The sequence below is a fragment of the Peromyscus leucopus genome, chromosome 1 (assembly GCF_004664715.2).
Source record: "Peromyscus leucopus breed LL Stock chromosome 1, UCI_PerLeu_2.1, whole genome shotgun sequence".
In the NCBI taxonomy this organism is placed as follows: Eukaryota; Metazoa; Chordata; class Mammalia; order Rodentia; family Cricetidae; genus Peromyscus; species Peromyscus leucopus.
The window spans coordinates 53,574,406-53,595,218 of NC_051063.1; the positions used below are offsets into that span (position 1 = coordinate 53,574,406).

Sequence of the window (20,813 nt, forward strand, 5' to 3'; positions counted from 1 at the left end):
CATTTCTGCCTCGAGGCTTCCTAGAGGCCACATGGGAGGCAGCTGGGCCCAAGCTCAAGGAAGAAGCCTGAGGAATGAGGAAACCCCACCTACTTTCTTGGAATCTGTGCTTCTCAGCCAGTCTGGCACTGACCCTCCCAGGAGCCCCATTCTGAAAGGCGGAAGAATGATCGGTAGTAACCTCTCCCCAAAGTGCTGTAGTGGCCAACTACTTAATGCATGGAGAATCATTAGATAATATCCTTAGATAATACTTAGATCCATGTTAGCCCTTATTCTATAGTATTATCATCCCAAACCACACCAACCAAACAGCCCTTTGTTTTCTGAGCCTTTGACACTCTTCAAGGTCATCAGCCTGCATCTTTCCAGTGGGCCCTTGGCTGAATGGGGTGGTACAGGCACATAATCCCAGGACTCAGAAAGCTGAGGCAGGGAAGGCCCGAGTTCCAGGCCAGCAAGACTCTTGTCTTAAAAAAATAAAAATAAAAACTAAGTAAACGGCTGCTCTGTGGTCTCGGGAGTTAAACTTTGACTATTTTGGCCCATCCCCTAAACTGGCAGAGACTCTGCTGTTCCCTGCACGACGCCCACACAGAGGAGAATGCCAGTTTCATGTTCTATGGTTTCCAAAACGTTTTCACTTCTGTTTCTACAATGTGGAGTAGACAGGGCATTAACAGTCACTTCTAAATGAGCCCCACCAGGCAGAGCATGGTCAAAGTTAGGGCTCGAGACCTAACCTCTAACACACAGTGTAACTGCACAGTGTGAAGACTCCACTCCAGCTCTGCCTGATTTCAAACCTAGCTTGATTGATTGATTTTTTTTCTCCCTCAGCAGTGAGCTTGGTCACAACCAGTTAAGTGTATCCTCCTTCAAAAAAGAAGTTCAGATGCCGAAAGAATTAGAGACAGCCACACAATGAGAAGCAGATGTCCTGCCCCTTGTCTCTGGAGCAGGACAGGGAGGACAACTGCCTGGTGGGGCCCCTGCAGCCACACCGCCCATGAGCTCAGCTCCTGGCAGGGAGCTCCTCAGGAAGAAGTGGGCCGCCTGGGCCCAGGAAGACAGGGCAGAGCTGGGGCCAGGCCACAAGGCTGCTTCCCTCGGGGGTCAGAACAAGGAGTGGCCAAGGCCAGCCACATTTTCATTAACTCTAACCTTAACTACCCTGGAAGGCAAATGCTCTGCCTGTTTTTCAGAGAAGTCTTTCTTTGCTTCTTTTCTGAGGCAGGCTCCTACTATGTGGCCCCAGCAGGCATGGAGCTCACTATTATGTAGAACAGGCTATGTACCTTAGTTTCCTGCCCCTGTCCCTGCCCCTGCCCCTGCCTCTGCCCCCCTGCCCCTCTGCCCCGTTGCCCCCTGCCTCTGCCCCCTGCCCTCTGCCTCTTGCCCCCTTGCCTCTGCCCCCTGCCTCTGCCCCCTGCCCCTGCCCTCTGCCCCCCTGCCTTCTCTGCCCCCTGCCCCCTGTGCCTTCTGCCCCCTGCCTCTGCCTCTGCTCCCTGCCCCTGCCCCCCAAGGGCTGGGATTACAGGTGTACACCACCAGCCCCAGCTATGTGGCTTTCCAAACTAGTAAGCAGGGACACCAGAATATGAGGCAGGGTCTGTGTGACTCCACAGTCAGGCCAGCCTGCCGGTGTGATCTCCAGTTGGGGGGCTTTACCTCTGTTGTGAGAGACCACACCTTCCCTGCTGCAGCTGTGTGTCCACCTCCCAGGGTCAGGACCCCCACCCATCCTGGTCTTTGGGACAAGGGTTAGCACCTAGTCATTATAAAAGCTCTAGGAGTTACCAGCAAGCCAAGGCCCCTGGGAGGAAGATGGCAGGCAAGGCTCAGGAGGATGGGGGCTGGGTGGTAAGAAGGGGTAGCAGGCACAGACCATGGCTGTGAGAGCCCTATGTCGTGGCCCTCGCTTTACAAGGCCCTATGGAGGGCTGTTTCTGTAACTGATGTGACCATTTCCATGACAGGGAAGGTTTGAAGTTGTGAGAGCAGAGCAGCACTCGGGCCCAGCAGGAAGAGGCAGAGGCTGGTCCCGGGCGGGCGGTCGGGCAGGATCCAGGATCCTGAGCCCCAGGAGAGGCTCTGCTTTCATTCATTTAACAAACCACAGCCACGGCCACAAACAGGAACAATGCAACCAACTCCACCCAATGCCCAAGCCTCCCTCCAGCTGGTGCAGGAGAGCCCAAGCACACGTGAGTCTCTAGAAGACTCAGCAGGTTGAACGGCCCATGTGCCCGGCCTTGTCTTCATGCCCAGAACCGCCCTACTGGCCCCAGGGGCCACTCTGGTTTCTCTTGTGTGTCCCACCCACAAACTGTCACCCCCTCCCTGCTGCCCATGATGCTTCCTCCGCCACTCTTCACCAGACAGTGCATGTTGACCCCCCAGACTGCCGTCTAACAACTTGAGTCTCCTTCCTGGAAATCATTCCATTGTGATTAGCTTCTGGTGTGATAGCAGCAACACCAGCCCCGACACACATCTCTGTCTTAACCAATGTACAATGAATATAAGAACAGTAGACAGATGGAGATGTGGTTCCATTCATAGAGCTAGCTAAGCATGGATGAGGCCCTGGGTTCAGTCTCTAGCGCCAGGATTGTTCAGAGGATAACTTTGGGGAGTCAGCTCTCTCCTACCACTTTTTTTGTGGGTTCTAGGCATCTAACTCAGGTCACCAGGCTTGCACAGAAAGTGCCATTGTCGTCTTCAGCCATCAAGCTGAGTGCACCCTCCTTACCTCCACATGGCCTCATGTATCCCAAGCTGGCCTTGAACCTGAGGGTGACTTTGAACCCTGACTTTCCTGCCTCCAGCTCTCAACTGCTGGTATCACAGGTGTGCATTACCACCCCTGGGGTTTTGTTTTGCTGCAAGGGGCCAACTGCAAGGAGCTGGCTGCAGGGGGCTGGCTGCAGGGGGCTGGCTGCAGAGGCCTGGCTGCAGGGGGCTGGCTGCAGAGGGCTGGCTACAGAGGGCTGGCTGCAGAGGGCTGGCTGCAGGGAGTTGGCTGCAGAGGGCTGACTGCAGAGGGCTGGCAGCAGAGGCCTGGCTGCAGGGGGCTGGCTGCAGGGGGCTGGCTGCAGAGGGCTGGCTGCAGGGGACTGGCTGCAGAGGGCAGCCTGCAGAGGCCTGGCTGCAGGGGACTGGCTGCAGGGGGCTGGCTGCAGGGGGCAGCCTGCAGGGGGCTGGCTGCAGAGGGCTGGCTGCAGGGGACTGGCTGCAGAGGGCTGGCTGCAGAGGGCAGCCTGCAGGGGGCTGGCTGCAGAGGGCTGGCTGCAGAGGGCAGCCTGCAGAGGCCTGGCTGCAGGGCTGGCTGCAGGGGGCTGGCTGCAGGGGGCAGCCTGCAGAGGGCTGGCTGCAGAGGGCTGGCTGCAGAGGGCAGCCTGCAGAGGCCTGGCTGCAGGGGGCTGGCTGCAGAGGCCTGGCTGCAGGGGACTGGCTGCAGGGGGCTGGCTGCAGAGGCCTGGCTGCAGGGGCTGGCTGCAGAGGGCAGCCTGCAGAGGCCTGGCTGCAGGGGGCTGGCTGCAGAGGGCTGGCTGCAGGGGGCTGGCTGCAGAGGGCTGGCTGCAGAGGGCTGGCTGCAGGGGGCTGGCTGCAGGGGGCTGGCTGCAGAGGGCTGGCTGCAGGGGCTGGCTGCAGAGGGCGCCTGCAGAGGCTGGCTGCAGGGGGCTGGCTGCAGAGGGCTGGCTGCAGGGGGCTGGCTGCAGGGGGCTGGCTGCAGGGGGCTGGCTGCTGGGGGCTGGCTGCAGGGGGCTGGCTGCAGAGGCTGGCTGCAGAGGGCTGGCTGCAGAGGGCTGGCTGCAGGGGGCTGGCTGCAGAGGGCTGGCTGCAGGGGCTGGCTGCAGAGGGCTGGCTGCAGAGGCCTGGCTGCAGGGGCTGGCTGCAGAGGGCTGGCTGCAGGGGCTGGCTGCAGGGGCTGGCTGCAGAGGGCTGCTGGGGCTGGCTGCAGGGGCAGCCTGCAGAGGGCTGGCTGCTGGGGGCTGGCTGCAGGGGGCTGGCTGCTGGGGGCTGGCTGCTGGGGGCTGGCTGTACTGGCTTTGGGTTGACTGTGGAGGCAGAGGCAGAGGGCAGAGTCTCAGAGATGCCCTGCTCTAAGCCATAAGACTTTTCACAGGAAGCTCTAGACCTTAGAAAGGAAGGAAGAAAAAGAGAGGGTGTGGTTACCCCTGTCAGGAGTGAACTGTATATGGCGGTCTTCAGCAGCCTGGACTATAGAAGTGGTCCTACAGAAGGTTAAGGTGACGTTTTGCAGTAACTGTTTTCTGTTTGCCAGAGTTCTAGCATTCCCTTCCAAAACGAGTTCTTCTTCTTCCAAATTCTATGAAACCAAGTTCTGTTGGCAAAGAAAGATGAAGAAATCAAGTGTGACTTCTCAGCTGGGTGTGGTGCCTCAGATCTATAATCCCAACAATCAGAATATTGAAGCAGGAGGAGTTCCACAACTTCAAGTCTAGCCTGGGCTATGTAGTGAATTCCAGCCAGCCTGAGCTACAGAGACACTGTCTCAAAAAGAGGGGAGAGCGGCAAGATGGCTGCGCTGGCTAGTTTATGTCTAATGACACAAGCTAGAGTCACCAAAGAGGAAGGTGCCTCAATTAAGAAAACACCTCCATAAGATCGGGCTGCAAGCAAACCTGTGGGGCATTTTCTTAATTAGTGATTAATGGGGGAGGGCCCAGCCTATTGTGGGCAGTGCCATCCCTGAGCTGGTGGTCCAGGGTTCTATAAGAAAGCAGGCTGAGCAAGCCATGAGAAGCAAGCCAGTAATCAGCACTCATCCATGACCTCTGCATCAGCTCCTGCCTGCAGGCTCCTACCCTGTTTGAGTTCCTGTCCTGATTTCTTTCCGTGATGAACAGTGCTGTGGAGGTGTAAGCCAAATAGACCCTTTCCTCCACAAGTTGCTTTGGTCATGGTGTTTCATCACAGCAATAGTGACCCTGACTAAGGCAGCGGCTCAGTGAGTGAGGGTGCCTGCCATTAAGCTGAATAGCATGAGTTCTCCCAGGTGGACGGAGAGAGCAGAATCCCACAAGTTATCCTCTGACCTCCTTGCATGTGCCCTGGCACACACACACACAGAGAGAGAGAGAGAGAGACAGACAGACAGACAGACAGACAGACAGACAGAGACAGAGAAATGTAATTTTAAAACAAATTTATTAATTAAATAAAACATAAAACAAAAGTTTGGCTCCTTCCATTACCACATCCAGAAAGGAGACCACAGAGAGTTGCTTGGGCTAGGGACAGGACCAGCATTCAACTCGGCTTCAGCCAGCAGCAGCCGCTGAGCAACTATTGTGAACAGCCCACTGAGCCTCAGGATGAGGACAGTTAACAGGCAGAATCACCACTCCCCCCCCCACCCCCGCCAGGCAGACAACGGGCACCTGGGTCCACAAGGGGAGGCAAGCAAGGCTGCCTATGGTCGAATCAACAATGAGGCATAGAGCCAGGCTAGGGCCAGCCTCCTGTGTGGAAACCCAGCTTCCCTACTTGATGACCAGGAGGGTTAGGGTGACTTCCCAAGCCCTGGCCTCTCATCTTTGAAACAGGACCTATATAACTCTTTCAACCCTGTTGTAAAAAGTAAGTTCAATGCCCATTTAGCTCAAGGCCTGGCAGAAGACAGATGTTAGTTATTGCTGTTGCTACTGTGACTAATGACACCCTGAGATGGGGAGGACACCTTGTATTGCCTTTGGGATGGGTCTTGAAGGCAAAAAGGATTCCAGCAGGTGGTGACAGAGATAAAAAGCAAGTGTGCCTATAGAGGCAAGACAGCTGAGCTGGAGAAATTCCTGAGGCCAGGCCTTGGGAGTGGCACTGGGTACAAGAATCAGATAGCAGACGTAAAGATCTCGCGTCTGCTGGACACTGTCCCTGGTGCTGCACACACACACACCCCTCCCCCCATAGTGCTCACAGACACCTGGGAATGAGGCTGAGGGGAATAGCTTAGAGGCCTGGTCATTCACCCAATAAATACTTAATAAGCATCTGCTGTCTGGGCCTTCAGAGCAGGTGAACTAGGATCAGGCAGTACTTGAGTAAACTAATAAAGAAGGCTAATTCACACGGTGACAAAGTCACATCCTTAGTAACGGGGGGAGTGACTCAGGATGATCAGGAAAGATTGTCTATGGGGGGATGGGTAAGTGACATTGATGACCAGGAGGTAGAAATAATCCTGAGAACGCCTGGGCTGAGGGAAAGCAAGAGACAGGGGAGGAGGGACAAGGTGAGGTGGGAAAGCACGTGGAGGTGGGGTCCTGTGGGGGCTTGAGCTGAATCCTGAGTGTTGTAGGAAGCCAAGGGGGTTTTAAAAGGACTAAGGTAATGCCGCCCTGTTCTGACGCCATTCTGCGTCTGCTTAGACAACTCTCAGGCCTCTGGGCAATAGTCATGTCTGCCTTGGCAACACATTTGAGATCTCCATGGCCTTGATTTGTAGTCCAGATGTATTAACCAAAATAATTGGCAGGTTGTGTCTAAAATAACTACTATGCGCTGTCAGGAATGAGTGTTAGAAGGTTACTCTGACCCTCATCTAACTTGGATGTATCTTTGTGGGTTTTGCCATTAAAAACTCTATATCCCCGGACTTGGGCACCGAGAGAGTTTTTCAGAGGCATAAGCCTGCTCTTGGCCTGGCCACGAATAAAAAGGACTTAAAAGTCTTAATAGACTTAATCAGCATTGTTGTCGATAACTATCTCGCATGGATCAGTACAGTTTTACACAGAGTTGTCACATGATCTGGGATATGCATTTGTAAACGGTCACGCTGGGGCTGGGAACGAAGCTCGTTGGTGGAGTGACCGCCTGCTGTATTAGTTACTTTTCTGCTGCCATGACAAAACACCATGACCAAAAGCAACCAATGAAAGAGTTGATTTTGTGCCAGACTCTGTCGTGGTGGGGAGTCATAGCATCAAGTGGCAGGCATGGAGACGGGAGCAGGGAGCTGAGAGTTCACATCCTCCAACACAAGCACACGCAGAGAGTGAACTGGGGCTTACACTCGCAAAACCCGCCCACGTGACATGCTTCCTCCAGAAGGGCTGCACCACCCAAACATCCCACCCCTGGGGACCAAGTCAAATGCCTGTGGGGACAGTTCTCATTCAAACCACCACGCCTATCATGCAGAAGACCTTGGGATCAATCCTCAGTACCACATACACTAGGTGTGGTGGTGCGCACCTGTAATCCCAGCACTTGGGAGGTAGAGGCAGAAGGATCAAGAGCTCAAGTTCATCCTCCACTAACTACATACTCAGTTTAAGACCAGCTGGTGCTACATAAGACCCTGCCTCCCCCCTAAAAAAATCATTCCAGCAATTGTGGGGAAAACAGGATTCAAAGCAACACTAACTGGACTTGAACCCCGTGCTGAACTAGAGCACTCTGGCAGTTTGAAGAAGATGGCCCCCAAAGGGAGCGGCACTATTAGGAGTGTGGCCTTGTTGGAGTAGGTGTGGTCTTGTTGGAGGAAGTGTGTCACTGTGTAGGCAGGCTTTGAGGTCTCACATATGCTCAAGAAACTGCCCAGTGTCTTAGACCACTTCCTGTTGCCTGCAAGATGTAGGACTCTCAGCTACTTCTCCAGCACCAATCTGCCATGTCCCACCATGATGATAATGGATTGAACCTCTGAAACTAAGCAAGCCACCCCAATGAAATGTTTTCCTTTGTAAGAGTTGCTGTGGTAACAGTTCTTTTCACAGCAAGTGAAACCCTAACTAAGACAAGCACAAAGGAAGCAGTCCCCATATGTCCCTTCACCTCCAGGCCAGCTCTCAGGCCTGGCATGGGCCTGGCCTGAGCCACTGTGGCACATGACAATTGTCTCTTGTCTAACTGAGGCAGCTGTTTCCAGCCTCTGAAACTGAGGAATGCATGTTCCTGTGTTATCATATTTCCTGGCACTCTGGGTCCACCCAGAGAAAGACCCACCAGTCACTTCAGAGGCAAGTAACTTACAGACAGTTCTGGTTGTTTTCCTGAATTTTTACAGGGCTCCGTTAAGTTCGGAGCATAAGTGCATTGAGCTACGTTTGCTCATATGACACTGGGTACATTTAGAGCTGTGCTCTGCAGCTGGGTCCTGCAGGGAGAGTCTCCCTGCCCCAGTTTCAAAGCCTGTTTCTACCCTAATTCTGGATGCAACCTCTGATAAATCTCTTCTAGAATCCACAGGGTAGAGGAAACATTCCCTATAGCCTTCCCTGCTCTTCCAGATCAAAGGCTTTCTTTGGAGTTCAGAAGCAGCTGTTAAGAACTTTCTGATCGCTAATCCCAGCACTTGGGAGGCAGAGGCAGGGGGTCTCTGTGAGTTCAAGGCCAGCCACCCTGGTTTACATAGTGAGTTCCAAGTCAGCTAAGACTACATAGAGAGACCCTATCTCAAGGAGGAGGAGGAGGAGGAGGAGGAGGAGGAGGAGGAGGAGGAAGGAGAGGAGTCATCTGACCTAGTCTTTGGCAGAGGAACATTCTAGAAGCATTAACCCATAGACTTTTTTCCTTTTATTTTCCTTTCTTCTCTTAGCTCTTCCCTGATTCGGGCAGTTTAGGGGGCCCCAGGGAAGGACTGTGAAAGAACAAGGCAATGAAAGGGGAAAGTCTTTTCTTGGCTTTTACAATTCAGACGCCTGGCCTCTGGAGCATGGAAAAACCTCCAGGTGCCAGCTGTGTGTAAGAGGCAGGTCTCAGAGCCGGCCACAGCCAATCGAAAAGGATTCCCGGCTGGAGGGCTGGGCAGGGAAAAGCACGTGTTTCTATAGCACTGAGGCCCATCAGTTTCTGTCCCCTCAAGTGCAGGCAGGAAAAGGAGTTAAAAATAATACAAAAAAGAAAACGGTCATTGGAAGTGGAGAAAAAAAAGAGGACAATATATTGCAAATGTGATCAAAATATAAACATGTATTGCTGCCCATGGTGACTGACTCCTTTAATCCCAGCACTCAGGGAGGCAAAGGCAGGTGGATCTCTATGAGTTTGAGGCCAGCCTGGGCTACAGAGTGAGTTCCAGTCCAGCCAAGGCTACCTTTGCACATTAGATCCTATCTCAAAAAAAATTAAAATTAATTTTAAAGTTAAGAAAATAAAAATATATACATGTACATTTTAAAATTCTTAATTCTTTGTTGTATTTTATTTAGGGGAGAACATGTGTCATGTGTACATGTGCATGCTCCTGAGTGCCACAGCGTACACATGGAGACCAGAGGACAATTTGTGGGAGTCGGTTCTCTCCTTCCACCATGTGGATCCCAGGGATTGAACTCAGGTCGTCAGACTTGACAGCAAGCACCCTCAGCTGCTGAGCCATCTCGCCAGCCTCCCAAGCTGCTCCTGTGAGCACCAGCGTCAGCACGTCTCAACAATGTCAGGGGTAGAATGCCTCTGCTGAGACATTACCACATAGAAAGCAGCGCTGTGATTTTGTTGAGTTTATTACTTATTTTTACATAAGCATCTTTCACATGGAAATTCTTTCTAAGAATTTTCAGTCACGTAGATGGTCCCTAAAATGTTCATTTTTATTATTTACCTGCTTAATTGGCAAGTGCTGATTGTATATGTTTATGGGGTACATTGTCTTATGTTGATAATATGCATGCATAGAAGAAAGATTACGTTGAACTAATTAGCCTGTCTGTAACCCCATTTTATTGCCCAACACATTTGTATCAATAAGGGCATGGAAGTTTGAAGTCCTGGAAGCTTCAGACTATTTCTCACATCCAGTTTTCGTCGGATGCTGCCTCTCCACACAGTTAATGAGATTCTGAAAAGATGACCAGAGCATAGTGATTATAAAGACTGAACAAAGAGAAACTTCAAAGATGTTTTCAGCTGAGAATGAGAATGCATCTCTGTCATCACATCCCAAAGGAGACTGAGGAAGGAGAACCATGAATTTGATGCCAAACAGAGCAAGCATGTCTTCTGTATAGGACAGGGAACGACACCCATGAAATAAAACCTCATCAGTATGGCTGCCTAAACAAGACCTAAATAACGACACCACCAGTTGGCATGCCAACGTGAGTGGGAGAAATCTCACAGGGCCCCACCCCTAGATGAAGAGGTATAGGCAACTAATGACTACTGAGAAAGAAGTAGTCTCCCCCAGAGATGAGGTCCTGATTGGTTATCTAATACCACATGGTTGGACTTAAAAATGCATACAGACATGCAGCATTAAGTGAACTCAGCAGGCTATATTTATCTGTTTATATATGTATATGCAAAAAATAATAAAGAAAAGGAAGCCATGAAGGGGTGGAATGGGACATGGAAGGGGCTTAAGGAGGATATTTGAGAGGGGAAATGATGTAACTACAGTACATTCATATGAAACTAAAAATAATAAATTTAATTCAATTTTTAAAATATTTTTAAAGAGCTGTTTTAATTCCATGCTGCTAGACCAATTGGAATATTTATTTTTAAATGGACAAGGTGCAATATTTCATCTGGTAAGTTAACATTGTAGGTCACCAGGGAAGCCATTTACTGAATTTTTGTATCTTCTGAACTAAGATACAGTCTTTTTGATTGTTATTTGTTTATATAGAATAAATCGGGGCTGGGGATATGACTCAGTTAGTAGAGTTCTTGTCTAATGTGCACAGAACCAAGAGTGTAACAGCCCCCCAACAGCACATACATTAGGAGTGCTTGGGGAAGTTCAAGGTCATCCTCGGCTACCTAATGAGTGCAAATTCAGCCCAAGCTACATGAGATCCTATCTTAAAAGTAAAAATTAAATTAAAAACAGTACAATTTAGTAGTTGCCAAAAATGTGCCTTTTGCAGTGTTTTTGATTTTGAGAAAATGTGTTTATTGGTTTACTAGCTATTTATGTAACGTTTAATATATCAGACTATGACCAAAAAAAAAAAAAAAAAACCCAAAGAACAATTAGATAAATATGCAGACCGTTGAATAAACACTTGTGTTTTTATACAAATCGTGTGTGTTCTGAATTTTGTTTATTTTCATTGGCATGATTTTACGGACACTTCGTTCCCAGGCCCCTGCACAACAAAGGAGCAGCCAGGCTGCTGAGCCCCCAGGAGTGGCTAGACATGACAGAGAGAGAAAGTGATAGAGGGCTTCAGAAGGTGACAGCACACACTCAGGAGCAGTCTGCTGGCCGGCCACCAATGTCACCGGTGTCCTGGTGACAGGTGACATCAAGCACCAGATGCAACAGAAAGTTAGGAAGTGAGGCACCACCCCAGGGAACACTCCCCAAGATGACCATGATCAGATTTATATCCCCCTAGCACGAGGAAAGCTTGAGAATGAAACCATATTTTAGGGCTGGTAAAATGGCTCAGACGGTAAAGGCACTTTCCTCCAGGTCTGGCAACCTGAGTTTAATCCCCAGGACCCACATGATGATTCCCACAAGTTGTCCTCTGACCTCCACACAAATGCCATGGCATGCGCACACATGCACACATTCACATACACACACACACAATTTTAAATTTGAATTATATTTTATCTTAGCAGTATAAAAAGCTATAAGTTTTCTATTATGTGTTATATATTGTGTGATACACGATGCATGATACAATATATGTTATATATAAAATATAGAAACATAAGAACATAACTATATTAGTTAGGAAAATATAAAAATATAAGTGATAGATGATAGATTAGATGAGATAGAAAAAGGGAAATGCTGTTTTATTTGGGTAGCACCTCTTTTAAGGACCCTCAATCACCCATTACATGATGGTGAACTAAAATTGATTGACAAGGTGTCTAGGTGTCTAGAGCATCAGTCTGTTGGCTAGGGAAGCAGCTTTGGAGCCTCACCAGATTCCTCTGGGCGAGACATCAACTGGTCCTCAGACTCTTGGAGTTTAAAAGAACCTATGATCTGCACCCACCCCCTTTGCATAGACGGCAGCTAGAGCCCTGCTAGGCACTCAGTCAATCAGCAATAGAACTTGGTGCTGGTCCACATCTGCCACCACATCAGCTTGTCTTCCCTGTGATGACCAGATGAGAGCGGGGCTATAGAACCCACCGTTTGCACTGGGGCCGGGGCACCTCAGCAGTGACTAGCCCAATTTATGAATGGATAGATGCAAGTTCAAAGCAAAGGCAGGTAGTAATGGGTAGACAGGCACAGAGGGCGGAACCCAATGACTCACCACAGGAGAAAGAACCTGCAAAGGTAAGCAACAGAGTGAGCAAGCATCCTGGGAAAGGTCAACAAGTGAGTTGTGTTGTTTTTCTGTCACCCTCCAAATCCCCAGGGTAAGCCTGTAGAAGGGAAGGGAACCAGTTTCCTCCGTGCAGAACATAGAGTCCCCCGCAGCTTCATCATCCACACCCCTCAAAGGAAACTTAGTTCCAAGTGAAGAACCTGCTCGTTCTGCTGAGACACCCTTGGTCTGGAAAGGCACATCCTCAGCTCTCACCCTCTGCCTCACCTTTCCATCCCCAAACTCCAGTTCAGCCACACCTCCTGGAGGCAGTACCTGCCTAGCTGGGGAGCCAAGAAAGCGTCCAGATTTGTAATATATCAAAGCCTGCCTCCACCCTCTCCAAAGCCCTTGGCTCCGGGAACAGAGACAGCCAAGACATGTCACGCCTGAGTGTGATTGGCAGCTGGAGGGTGGTGTTTGACCACAAGATGCCGCTCAGTAGCCTTGAAGGACGCATATGTGCTGAGCAAATGTTTGTGGACTGAGTGACAGGCTATAAAAATGGCCAAGACCTTCTGGTGGTCAGAACACTTGACGCCACAGCCTGTGATGACATCTTCTCTTTCCTCCCCAGCTTCCCAGCCTTGACCATCACTTCCAACACCCATTTTGCATTTGGAGTAGATGGGCTTCCAGGCTTGAGAGAGCCAACACCAACAAGGGCCTGTCTAAACCCAGGCATGTCCCCTACAGAAAGAGTCCACAGGGCAGGAAGTAAACATAGTGTGGCTTGTTAGGGCAGAAAAAACTAGACACTAGTGTCTACCAACAAGGTACTGGCGAGTTAAATCATAGCAGAGCCACAGAGCCTGATAACCTGATGTTCTACAACATGAAAGAAAATCAACTGTGTTTAAAAGTAGCAAGATTTCAGTGGGTAAAATGCTCACTGTGCAATCAACCATACAGAACTGGATTCAGTTCCTCAGAGTAAAGCCAGGCATAGCGTACACATCAGGAACCCAAGCGTTGGGCAGAAGGAAACAAGGGGACCCATGGGACTCATGATCCAGCCAGTCTAGACTAAATGATGAGCTCCAGATTCAGTGAGAGACCCTGTCTCAAAATGTGAAGTGTAGCCTGGTATGGTACCACACACCTTTAATCTGAGCACTCAGTAGGTGGATCCCTGTAAGCTCAAAGACAGCCTGGTCTGCATATTGCGTTCCAGGCCAACCAGGGCTCCATAGAGACACTCTCAAAAACCAAGTTGGAGAGAGCAGAAGGCAGTAGATGTCAATCTCTGATCTCTAAACATGCCCACATAGGCTAGTGCACCTGCGCACATGCACACACACACACACACACACACACACACACTTCAGAAAACATAACATTAAATGGGAAAAGCAAGATCAGAAGTTCAAGGCCAGCCTCAGTTATACAGCAAGTTCCAGGCCAACTTGGGCTGCATGAGACCGTGTCTTAAAAAAACAGATAACTAGTGAGATAATCAAGAGACTCAGCAGATAAAGGAACTTGCTATACATGCCTGACAACCTGAGTTTAATTCCTGGAACTACGGAAAGGTGTAAGGAGAGAACCAACTCCACAAAGCTGTCTTCTGCCCTCTGCATGTGGGCCCTGCAGCATGTGCACACACCGTAAAGGTAAGTAAAAAGTCAGAAAAAATTAAACAAGCAAAAAGGAAATGCACGGTCCTCACAGTGAGTAAGGCAGCTATAATAAGGGGACTATAAGCTTTTTGAAGGGGATTGCACCAGGTTCACTCTGGTTGCAGGTAGAAACTCTGCACTTTAAACTGCTCCACATCTCCATGCAACTGTGTCACAGTTGAACCGAGCTATGGCTAACCACTTGAATTCTGTCACCTAGATAAATATTCATGATTATATTTAGATCTCCTTCAGCATTTCAGAGTCAGTGAGATGGATACATAGCCATTATTTTAGGTCCTCTAAAAGCTCAAAGGATCTAGACATCATCACTGCTAAGCAAACCAACCAAATGCTCAGAAGATGCCAAGCCCTTCCTAGGAGGGTTCTAGATCAATGCAGGGGTCAGCCTTGGGGCAGAAGAAAATGAATCAAACTCATGAGGGGAAATCTGCTGTTTTAAGGCATTTCCTGAGACTCACAGAGCTAGCCACTCGGGGAGGAGGCAGAGGCTGTCTCTACAGCTCCCAGTTGACCTCATGAGCTGACCCCAGCCTGTGGTCTGAGCAGTCCTTCTGTGGCCCAGCCAGATCACCAGGCTCAGAATGGCCCACCTAGGGCCTCCAACCTGCTTTCCGGGCCATGCCGGGACTTGTTCTCCAGCTTCTGCTGTTGGGGATAGGCTAAGCCCTAAAGCCAGAGGATAAACATCTGGTCTTAGGCAACCTCTCCTGGCAGGACCTGGTGGAAGGTACTGTTGGCTTCACCCCTCCCTCCTGCCACTGCCACTAAATTCATGTGAGAACAAGGAAGGGACTCACTAGTGGACCCTGAACATGGCCCAAGAACCTGTGCCCACATGTTAACATGTTATCCACGCACACACACTGCAGGGTGTGGGAGAGGGGCCAGAGACCTAGAGACTTAAGAATCCAGATACCCAGATGAAGTGTCCAGGCCCATCAGTCCCCTCAGGCTGTGGATGAGGCTCCTCCTGACCTTTCCTGAAATCAGGCCCAAAGTATTTATATCGCTCCAGAAGACTCCTAGCCCAGATCTCAAAGTTCTCCATGAATCTAGGAACCAGGACTCTCCAAAGCCAGTCACAGTCACTGCAGGAAGTGAGGAGGGTAGAGAGACCAGTAGGAGATGTGCCAATTCAATACCACCTTCATGGAGCTAGTGACCTAGAGGCTTCTCTCTCCCAAGGGATTTGTCTTTGCGCAGTATATCTGTCCCCAGTGCAGTCAGAGACGGCAGCCCCTAGCCCTCCCCCAGGTGCCAAGCAGGCTTAGGGCTCCAGCCTGAAAGTCAAAGTGGGGGTGGGAGTGTCTTAGGGGTGTGAGGACCCAGTGCTGGAATTTTAGAAGCTCAGCTCTCAGAACCTTGAATGACACACCCCTGCAGAGGTTCAGAGAAGAAGGAGTTTCACAGATCCCAGGGTGGGAGAAAGGCCCACTACCGCCAAGCAGGGCTCTCCCCAGGGCCAGGATGGAAAAGCCTGTTTGGTACTCTTGGTGGTAGCAATCTGGGGACCACAGCCTCAAGTCAGACCTCTAGCCTGTGCCCCCCTAAATCTGAGCAAAGCCACCACCCAGGAATAGCACTGCCTTTTCATGACCTGAGTTAGAGACCCAGTCATGGAGACAAATGGCCGAAACTAAGGCAGGATCTAGACCCTCCTGAAGGCCCTACAAGTTAAGTACTGTGGGAAGGCCTGCGCACAGATGACCACAGACAGTGCAAACCATAGTCTTTCATGAGTGTGTGTGCGCGTGTGTGTGTGTGTGTGTGTGTGTGTGTGTGTGTGTGTGTATGAATACGACTTGTTTGTGTGTCGTGGCAGCCAGAGGTGGTATCAGGTGTCCTCCTCTGCCACCACCACCCCATCTCGTTTTTCAGACTGAGCCTCTCACTGAATCTGAATCTGGCCCCCATTTAGCTAGATGGGCTCATCAGCAAGCTTCCAGGCTCCTCTCGTCTCCACCTCCCCAGGGCTGGGATTCCAGGCACACCCAGGTTTTTCATAGACGCTGGAGAGCCAAACTCAGTTCCTCACGCATGCACAGTAGACACTGTGTCCGCTAGCCATCGTCCCAGCTCAGTGCGTTCATTTTAAAGACTCTTGTCTCCATGACATCTAAAGCGTTCTGCGCACAGCCCCTGGGCTGTGTCACTAAGTGGCTGTGTCACAGGCCCAGGAAGGCTTCCCTGTTTAACAGTTGGCTTGGGATTTGGAGGTGGGAAAATGTACAAAGACAGCCTCACTCTAGGACTCAAAGACAGAGGAGAAAGGCTGTGTACGAAGTTGTTCTGTGGAGGAACAGCTTAAGCACCTTTCTGCAGCGATAGTGACATCAGTCTCTGTGCTAGGGTCAGGCCAGAGACCCAGAAGTGAGCCAAGCCTACAGTTGGAACAGAACTAATGGACAGGACAGTTCAAGAACAAGGGGTAAATGCATCCTAATGGCCCAGGGCCGTTGGGGAAAGGGCAACCCAAAATGCCCACAACTTTGAATCTCCTTCTTCTGTATCATTAGATGGAAGCAGCCCTGGGGAGGGTAGGACCCTGAGCAAGGCAGCGCTCTGTAGCAGGGGCAGATCCTGCAGGGAGTGAACGCTGAAGGCTTTGACCACACTCCTCACAGCCACTAGGCAGGAAGTTCATGAGGGGGCCCTTTAAATGCCTCTCCAGGTCTTCCCCCAAGTCCCAGTCCCACTACACCATAGTAGGTACTGGGCATCTATTGACTGGGTGGATGGATGAACATTTGAGAGAGTCTAGAAGTCTGAATAGGATTTGTGGAAATGGAGAATGGCTGGGGAGCGGAGGCTGGGAAGCAGAGAGACCAGGCGTTGATTTCGACCAAGCTAGGCTACATGCTAAGACACGAGAGCAGTGGAGTCACAGAGCAAACACTGAACGTGGCCATGGTAAGCAAAGAGGCTAAGGCTAAGGCTAAAGCCTGGGAACCACTAACACTTGAGAACTGTCAACATCAAGAAAGAATAAGGGAGAATAGCTGAGAAAGGAAAACAGGAAGTACAGAGTGTGGGAGGGCCGGGGAGAGAATGGAGCAGGAGGGAGCAGGCTATAGGGGAAAGGCCAGGAAGAGGTCAAGTCAGATAAAGACCGAAGGCCCCCTCAGCTGGCCATCAGAAGGACAGGACTCAAGGACTGCTCTGGGTAGGAAGAGACCACGCCTGATCTGGGGCCTGGGTCTCTGACGTATACCATGGAAAAAGTCTCCATTTGCCCACCTCAGCTGGATTCAAGATCTAACTGACCAGTGATGCCCAAGAATCAAGTGACCTTTGTGGCTTGGAGTCTAGCCACTTTCCTTGGACGGAAGCAGTAGAAGGACCCCAGTGACATTTTAGAGTCCTGGGTCTTTGTCCTTCCCTGTGATTCATGAAGGGCCTCCAGCCTCTGGTTCGCCAAGGTGGCAAGTCTACAGTTGCTTCCTGCAACCTGGAGTGCCCAGTGCTTGACATCGAAAAGAGGACACAGGTGTCCAGATTCCCATGACCTCTGACTTGGGTTCCCCCCAACTGGCTGGATACCCCACAAGTGGCCTGTTGTGTGAGCTCAGTTTCAATGGGAACAGAAACTGAGTTTAAGAAAATAGATTATTTACTTATTCCACAGAGAAGATAACAAAGTAAATAATGAAATATCCTAAGTGGTACCCAATCCCTGCCCCTACCACTTGTGTGCTTCCTGGAACATATAAAAAGCCACCTGATGCTCCCACACTCTCACACACCCTACAATTCCACGCCACATCCAGAAACCATCAGAGCCTCTGGACGCCACCATGAAGCTCGCCATCACAGTCTTTCTTGTCATGCTGTCTGTCTGCTGCAGCTCGGGTAAGTGCCCAGGATCCCTTTTCCAAGGACAGAAGGAAGTGGCCAGTCCCTCTGTGGCAGCCTGGAGGGCCAGGATATGCTGACTCCCAGAAAGGCTGAGTCTGATGGCCAACACTATTTTGTGATCTTGGGGAAAGCATTGAGCTGTTAGAAAGCCGAGAATTCGCACCTTCCAAATCCTGAACCCCTGCACTCCAGGGACCAGGGAAGCCTGGGCAGGAGATGGGGAATGCCTATCTAGACCAGTCTATCTGCCCCAAAATGGAGTAGGGATGAGGAGCCCTTTGGAGCCCAGACTAGGACTGACTGGAGATGTCAAGAGCTCTTGAAACAGCCTCCAGGTTAGGGGGCATCCCCACCCAACTCTGGCAGTCCATCTGGAAGGGAAGTGCAGAGACTCTTGCCCTCAAACCCAAAGCAAAGTCTCTTGTTCTGGGAGGAAGGGAATATTCCAGAAAGAGATCTTCCCTTGGGAAACTGCCAATGCCGGGTGGAGCTTTCTAAACATTCTGTCCTCTGGAAAAAGGATTAGAAATTTCTGAAGAGTTGTTGCTATCACTATGAAGAAAGGAATGAGAAATGAGAGAGGGAGGAGGGAAGGGAAGGGTGAAGGAGGGAGGGAGGGAGAGAAGGAGGTTGGGGGAGGGAGGGAGAGAGAGGGGGCCAATCTGGCTCCCTCCAGGCATTTTGTGCTGTGGGAATGCAGTTGGGAAATCTTCTCCCTCCATCAGCTTCTCCCACTCCCCTCTGATAATGCTGTATTATTTTTCTAAAAACAAACCCCAATTAATGTACTTGGAAAGGTTCCTAATGCCTGTGGATACAGGTTTTATGACCAAGAGGATTTAGACCCCCCCAAATCATGGGGAAGTGAGAATGGCTGTTCTTATCAAATACTTTTATTTGTTTTCAAGGGAAATGACATCATTTTGATTGAAATGTTTATTAATTAGATATTACTGATGTGCACAGAGGTGGGTGCTCAGCAAGACAGGGCTAAAATATGTGAAGGGGTGGACTGGCAGGACATTTGCATATCAGTGTAGTCACATATTAAAACTCTGACAATAAAACTAGTTAATGCTACTGACAGTGTGCTAGTCACTGTCCTCAGCCACTTTATACACCATCCCTTTCGTTTTCATAACAACCCAAGGAAGGACAGATATTGCTCCCATTTTCCAGATTAGAAACTGAGCCACTGGAAGATGAGACACCTTGCCTGGTGACATTATGGAGAGAGTTTAAGTTGGAGTGACCATTGTTTTGGTTTTGAGACAGGGTCTCATTTTGGCCCGAATCCATAGCCATCCTGCCTCAGCCTCCCCAGTATTGTGAGTTACATAACAAATGTGAGTTGTCATACCCAGCTGGAGTGGCTATTTGGATCAGGAGTAGGGTCCTGAGTCAGAACAGTGCAGCCAAATTTGCACACAAATGCGGAGAATCCCAGGGCAGGAAATGTGAGGCTAGGTTAGAAGATGGAGGCAAACAGGGTAGGAAATCCTCTTCCCAGGAGTAGGCACCCAAGCAGACGCATAATCCAAACAGCACAGATGTTGCGGGGAACATGTCAGAGGAGCGGCTTGTCTGCAGACTGACTGTGCCACCAGACTAGAATGCATGTGTGCATTCATCTTCCGGGCCAGGTTTGGGGACCATGCTGGACCGGCATAAGGGCTGTGTCGCATGCCCTCCGTAACAGACCACCACTAGCCTTGGGTGGGGAGCACTCTGGTAGAAAGCAAGGCTCCCAGAGGTCTCCTCCCAGTCCCCACGCTGCAGAAAAAAAGCCAGACTGGCGGCTTCTTACTCACTCCGTCTAAAATGATGACAGGAACAATGGCCAACCCAAGCCAGGAATCCAAAGGCAGCTCAGGAAAGCCAAAAGCTGGCTATAACCTACAAGTGCTCACATGGTGCCAGATTTCCATGCTTGGAGCCTCACCAGATCTTACAGTCCCACTCCATCACCCAAAGGCTGCTATCTCCTGCTGACCAGACTGGCTGGTCCAGCGGGGCGCTGGCCAGATTCTAGAGAAGAGGCTGGATCCATGTGCTCTCTTTTGCCTGCACTCCAGCTTCTTCAGACACCTGCCCAGGATTTTTTCAAGTCCTCGAGTACCTCTTCGTGGGCTCAGAGTCCACGTACGAGGCAGCCCTGAAGTTTTACAACCCTGGCTCAGAGCTGCAAAATTCAGGGGTGCAGCTGAAGAAGCTGGTGGACACCCTCCCCGAGAAGACCAGAGTCAACATCGTGAAGCTCTCGGTATGCGACATCCGTCACTCACGTTGCTGCTAAGTGGTTCCCCAACCACGGTGTCATACCATTGTGGGGGTTACAGTGCTGATGAATAGCCTTGTCATGCCCCTTGCCTTCTTCTTCCGTGTGTGTGTGTGTGTGTGTGTGTGTGTGTGTGTGTGTGTTTGCAGGGGGGGGTTGTCTCTCTGAGCTACCCTCACTGTCCTCAAACTCCTGGGGTCCAGTGTTCTTCCTACCTCAGCCTCCTGGGTAGCTAGGAATACAAGCTCACACCAGCACACCCAGCTCCACCGATTTTTTTCCCCAAGAATTTTATTTATTTAGTGTAAGTGTGTATGCATGTGTCACACATGTGAAGGTCAGAGGACAATCTTTAAGGAATTAGTTCTCTCCTTCCACCGTGTGGGTCCTGTGGATCAAACCCAGGTGGTCAGTTTCATTGGCAGGAGCATCTGCAGCTAAGTCATTTTGCCTGCCTTTTTTTTTTTATTAAGGCCTTTAAGAAAGCCCTCTGAGGCCTTCCACCCCGAGTTCCTCGCAGAACGAACCGTAGTTTTTGTCTCTGTTAAGTCTGCCTGCTCTGTCTACTTCTGAGATTCACTCACCATCATGTGGGGGATTTGTTTCTTTATTCTAGGAGATAATCCTAACAAGCAACCTGTGCAATCAAGACCCAAGCTTCTAAGGCGCACCAGACTTGGAAGATAGCCCCTGCTAAGAGCCCTGCCGTTGCCCTGTGCCCCCTGACCTCCCGCACCAGCCCTGCCTCCCTCTCCGCAATAAACTGCAAGCATCTCA

At 50.4% G+C, this 20,813-nt stretch overlaps 1 protein-coding gene across 1 annotated transcript; it reads left to right on the forward strand.

Annotated features, from left to right (window-relative positions):
* Positions 1 to 17,624: 17,624 nt before the first annotated feature.
* On the forward strand, positions 17,625 to 20,813 carry Scgb1a1 (secretoglobin family 1A member 1). Its single transcript, XM_028857951.2, has 3 exons — positions 17,625 to 17,752; positions 19,834 to 20,021; positions 20,653 to 20,813. Exons 1-3 carry the CDS (start codon positions 17,698 to 17,700, stop codon positions 20,698 to 20,700), a joined length of 291 nt encoding a protein of 96 aa, XP_028713784.1. The 5' UTR covers positions 17,625 to 17,697; the 3' UTR covers positions 20,701 to 20,813.

Coding starts and splice junctions, on each gene's coding strand:
- Scgb1a1 (XM_028857951.2), top strand. CDS start 17,698: ATGAAGCTCGCCATCACAGTCTTTCTTGTCATGCTGTCTGTCTGCTGC. Junction 17,753..19,833: donor GTCTGTCTGCTGCAGCTCGG/GTAAGTGCCCAG, acceptor CCTGCACTCCAG/CTTCTTCAGACACCTGCCCA. Junction 20,022..20,652: donor TCAACATCGTGAAGCTCTCG/GTATGCGACATC, acceptor TCTTTATTCTAG/GAGATAATCCTAACAAGCAA.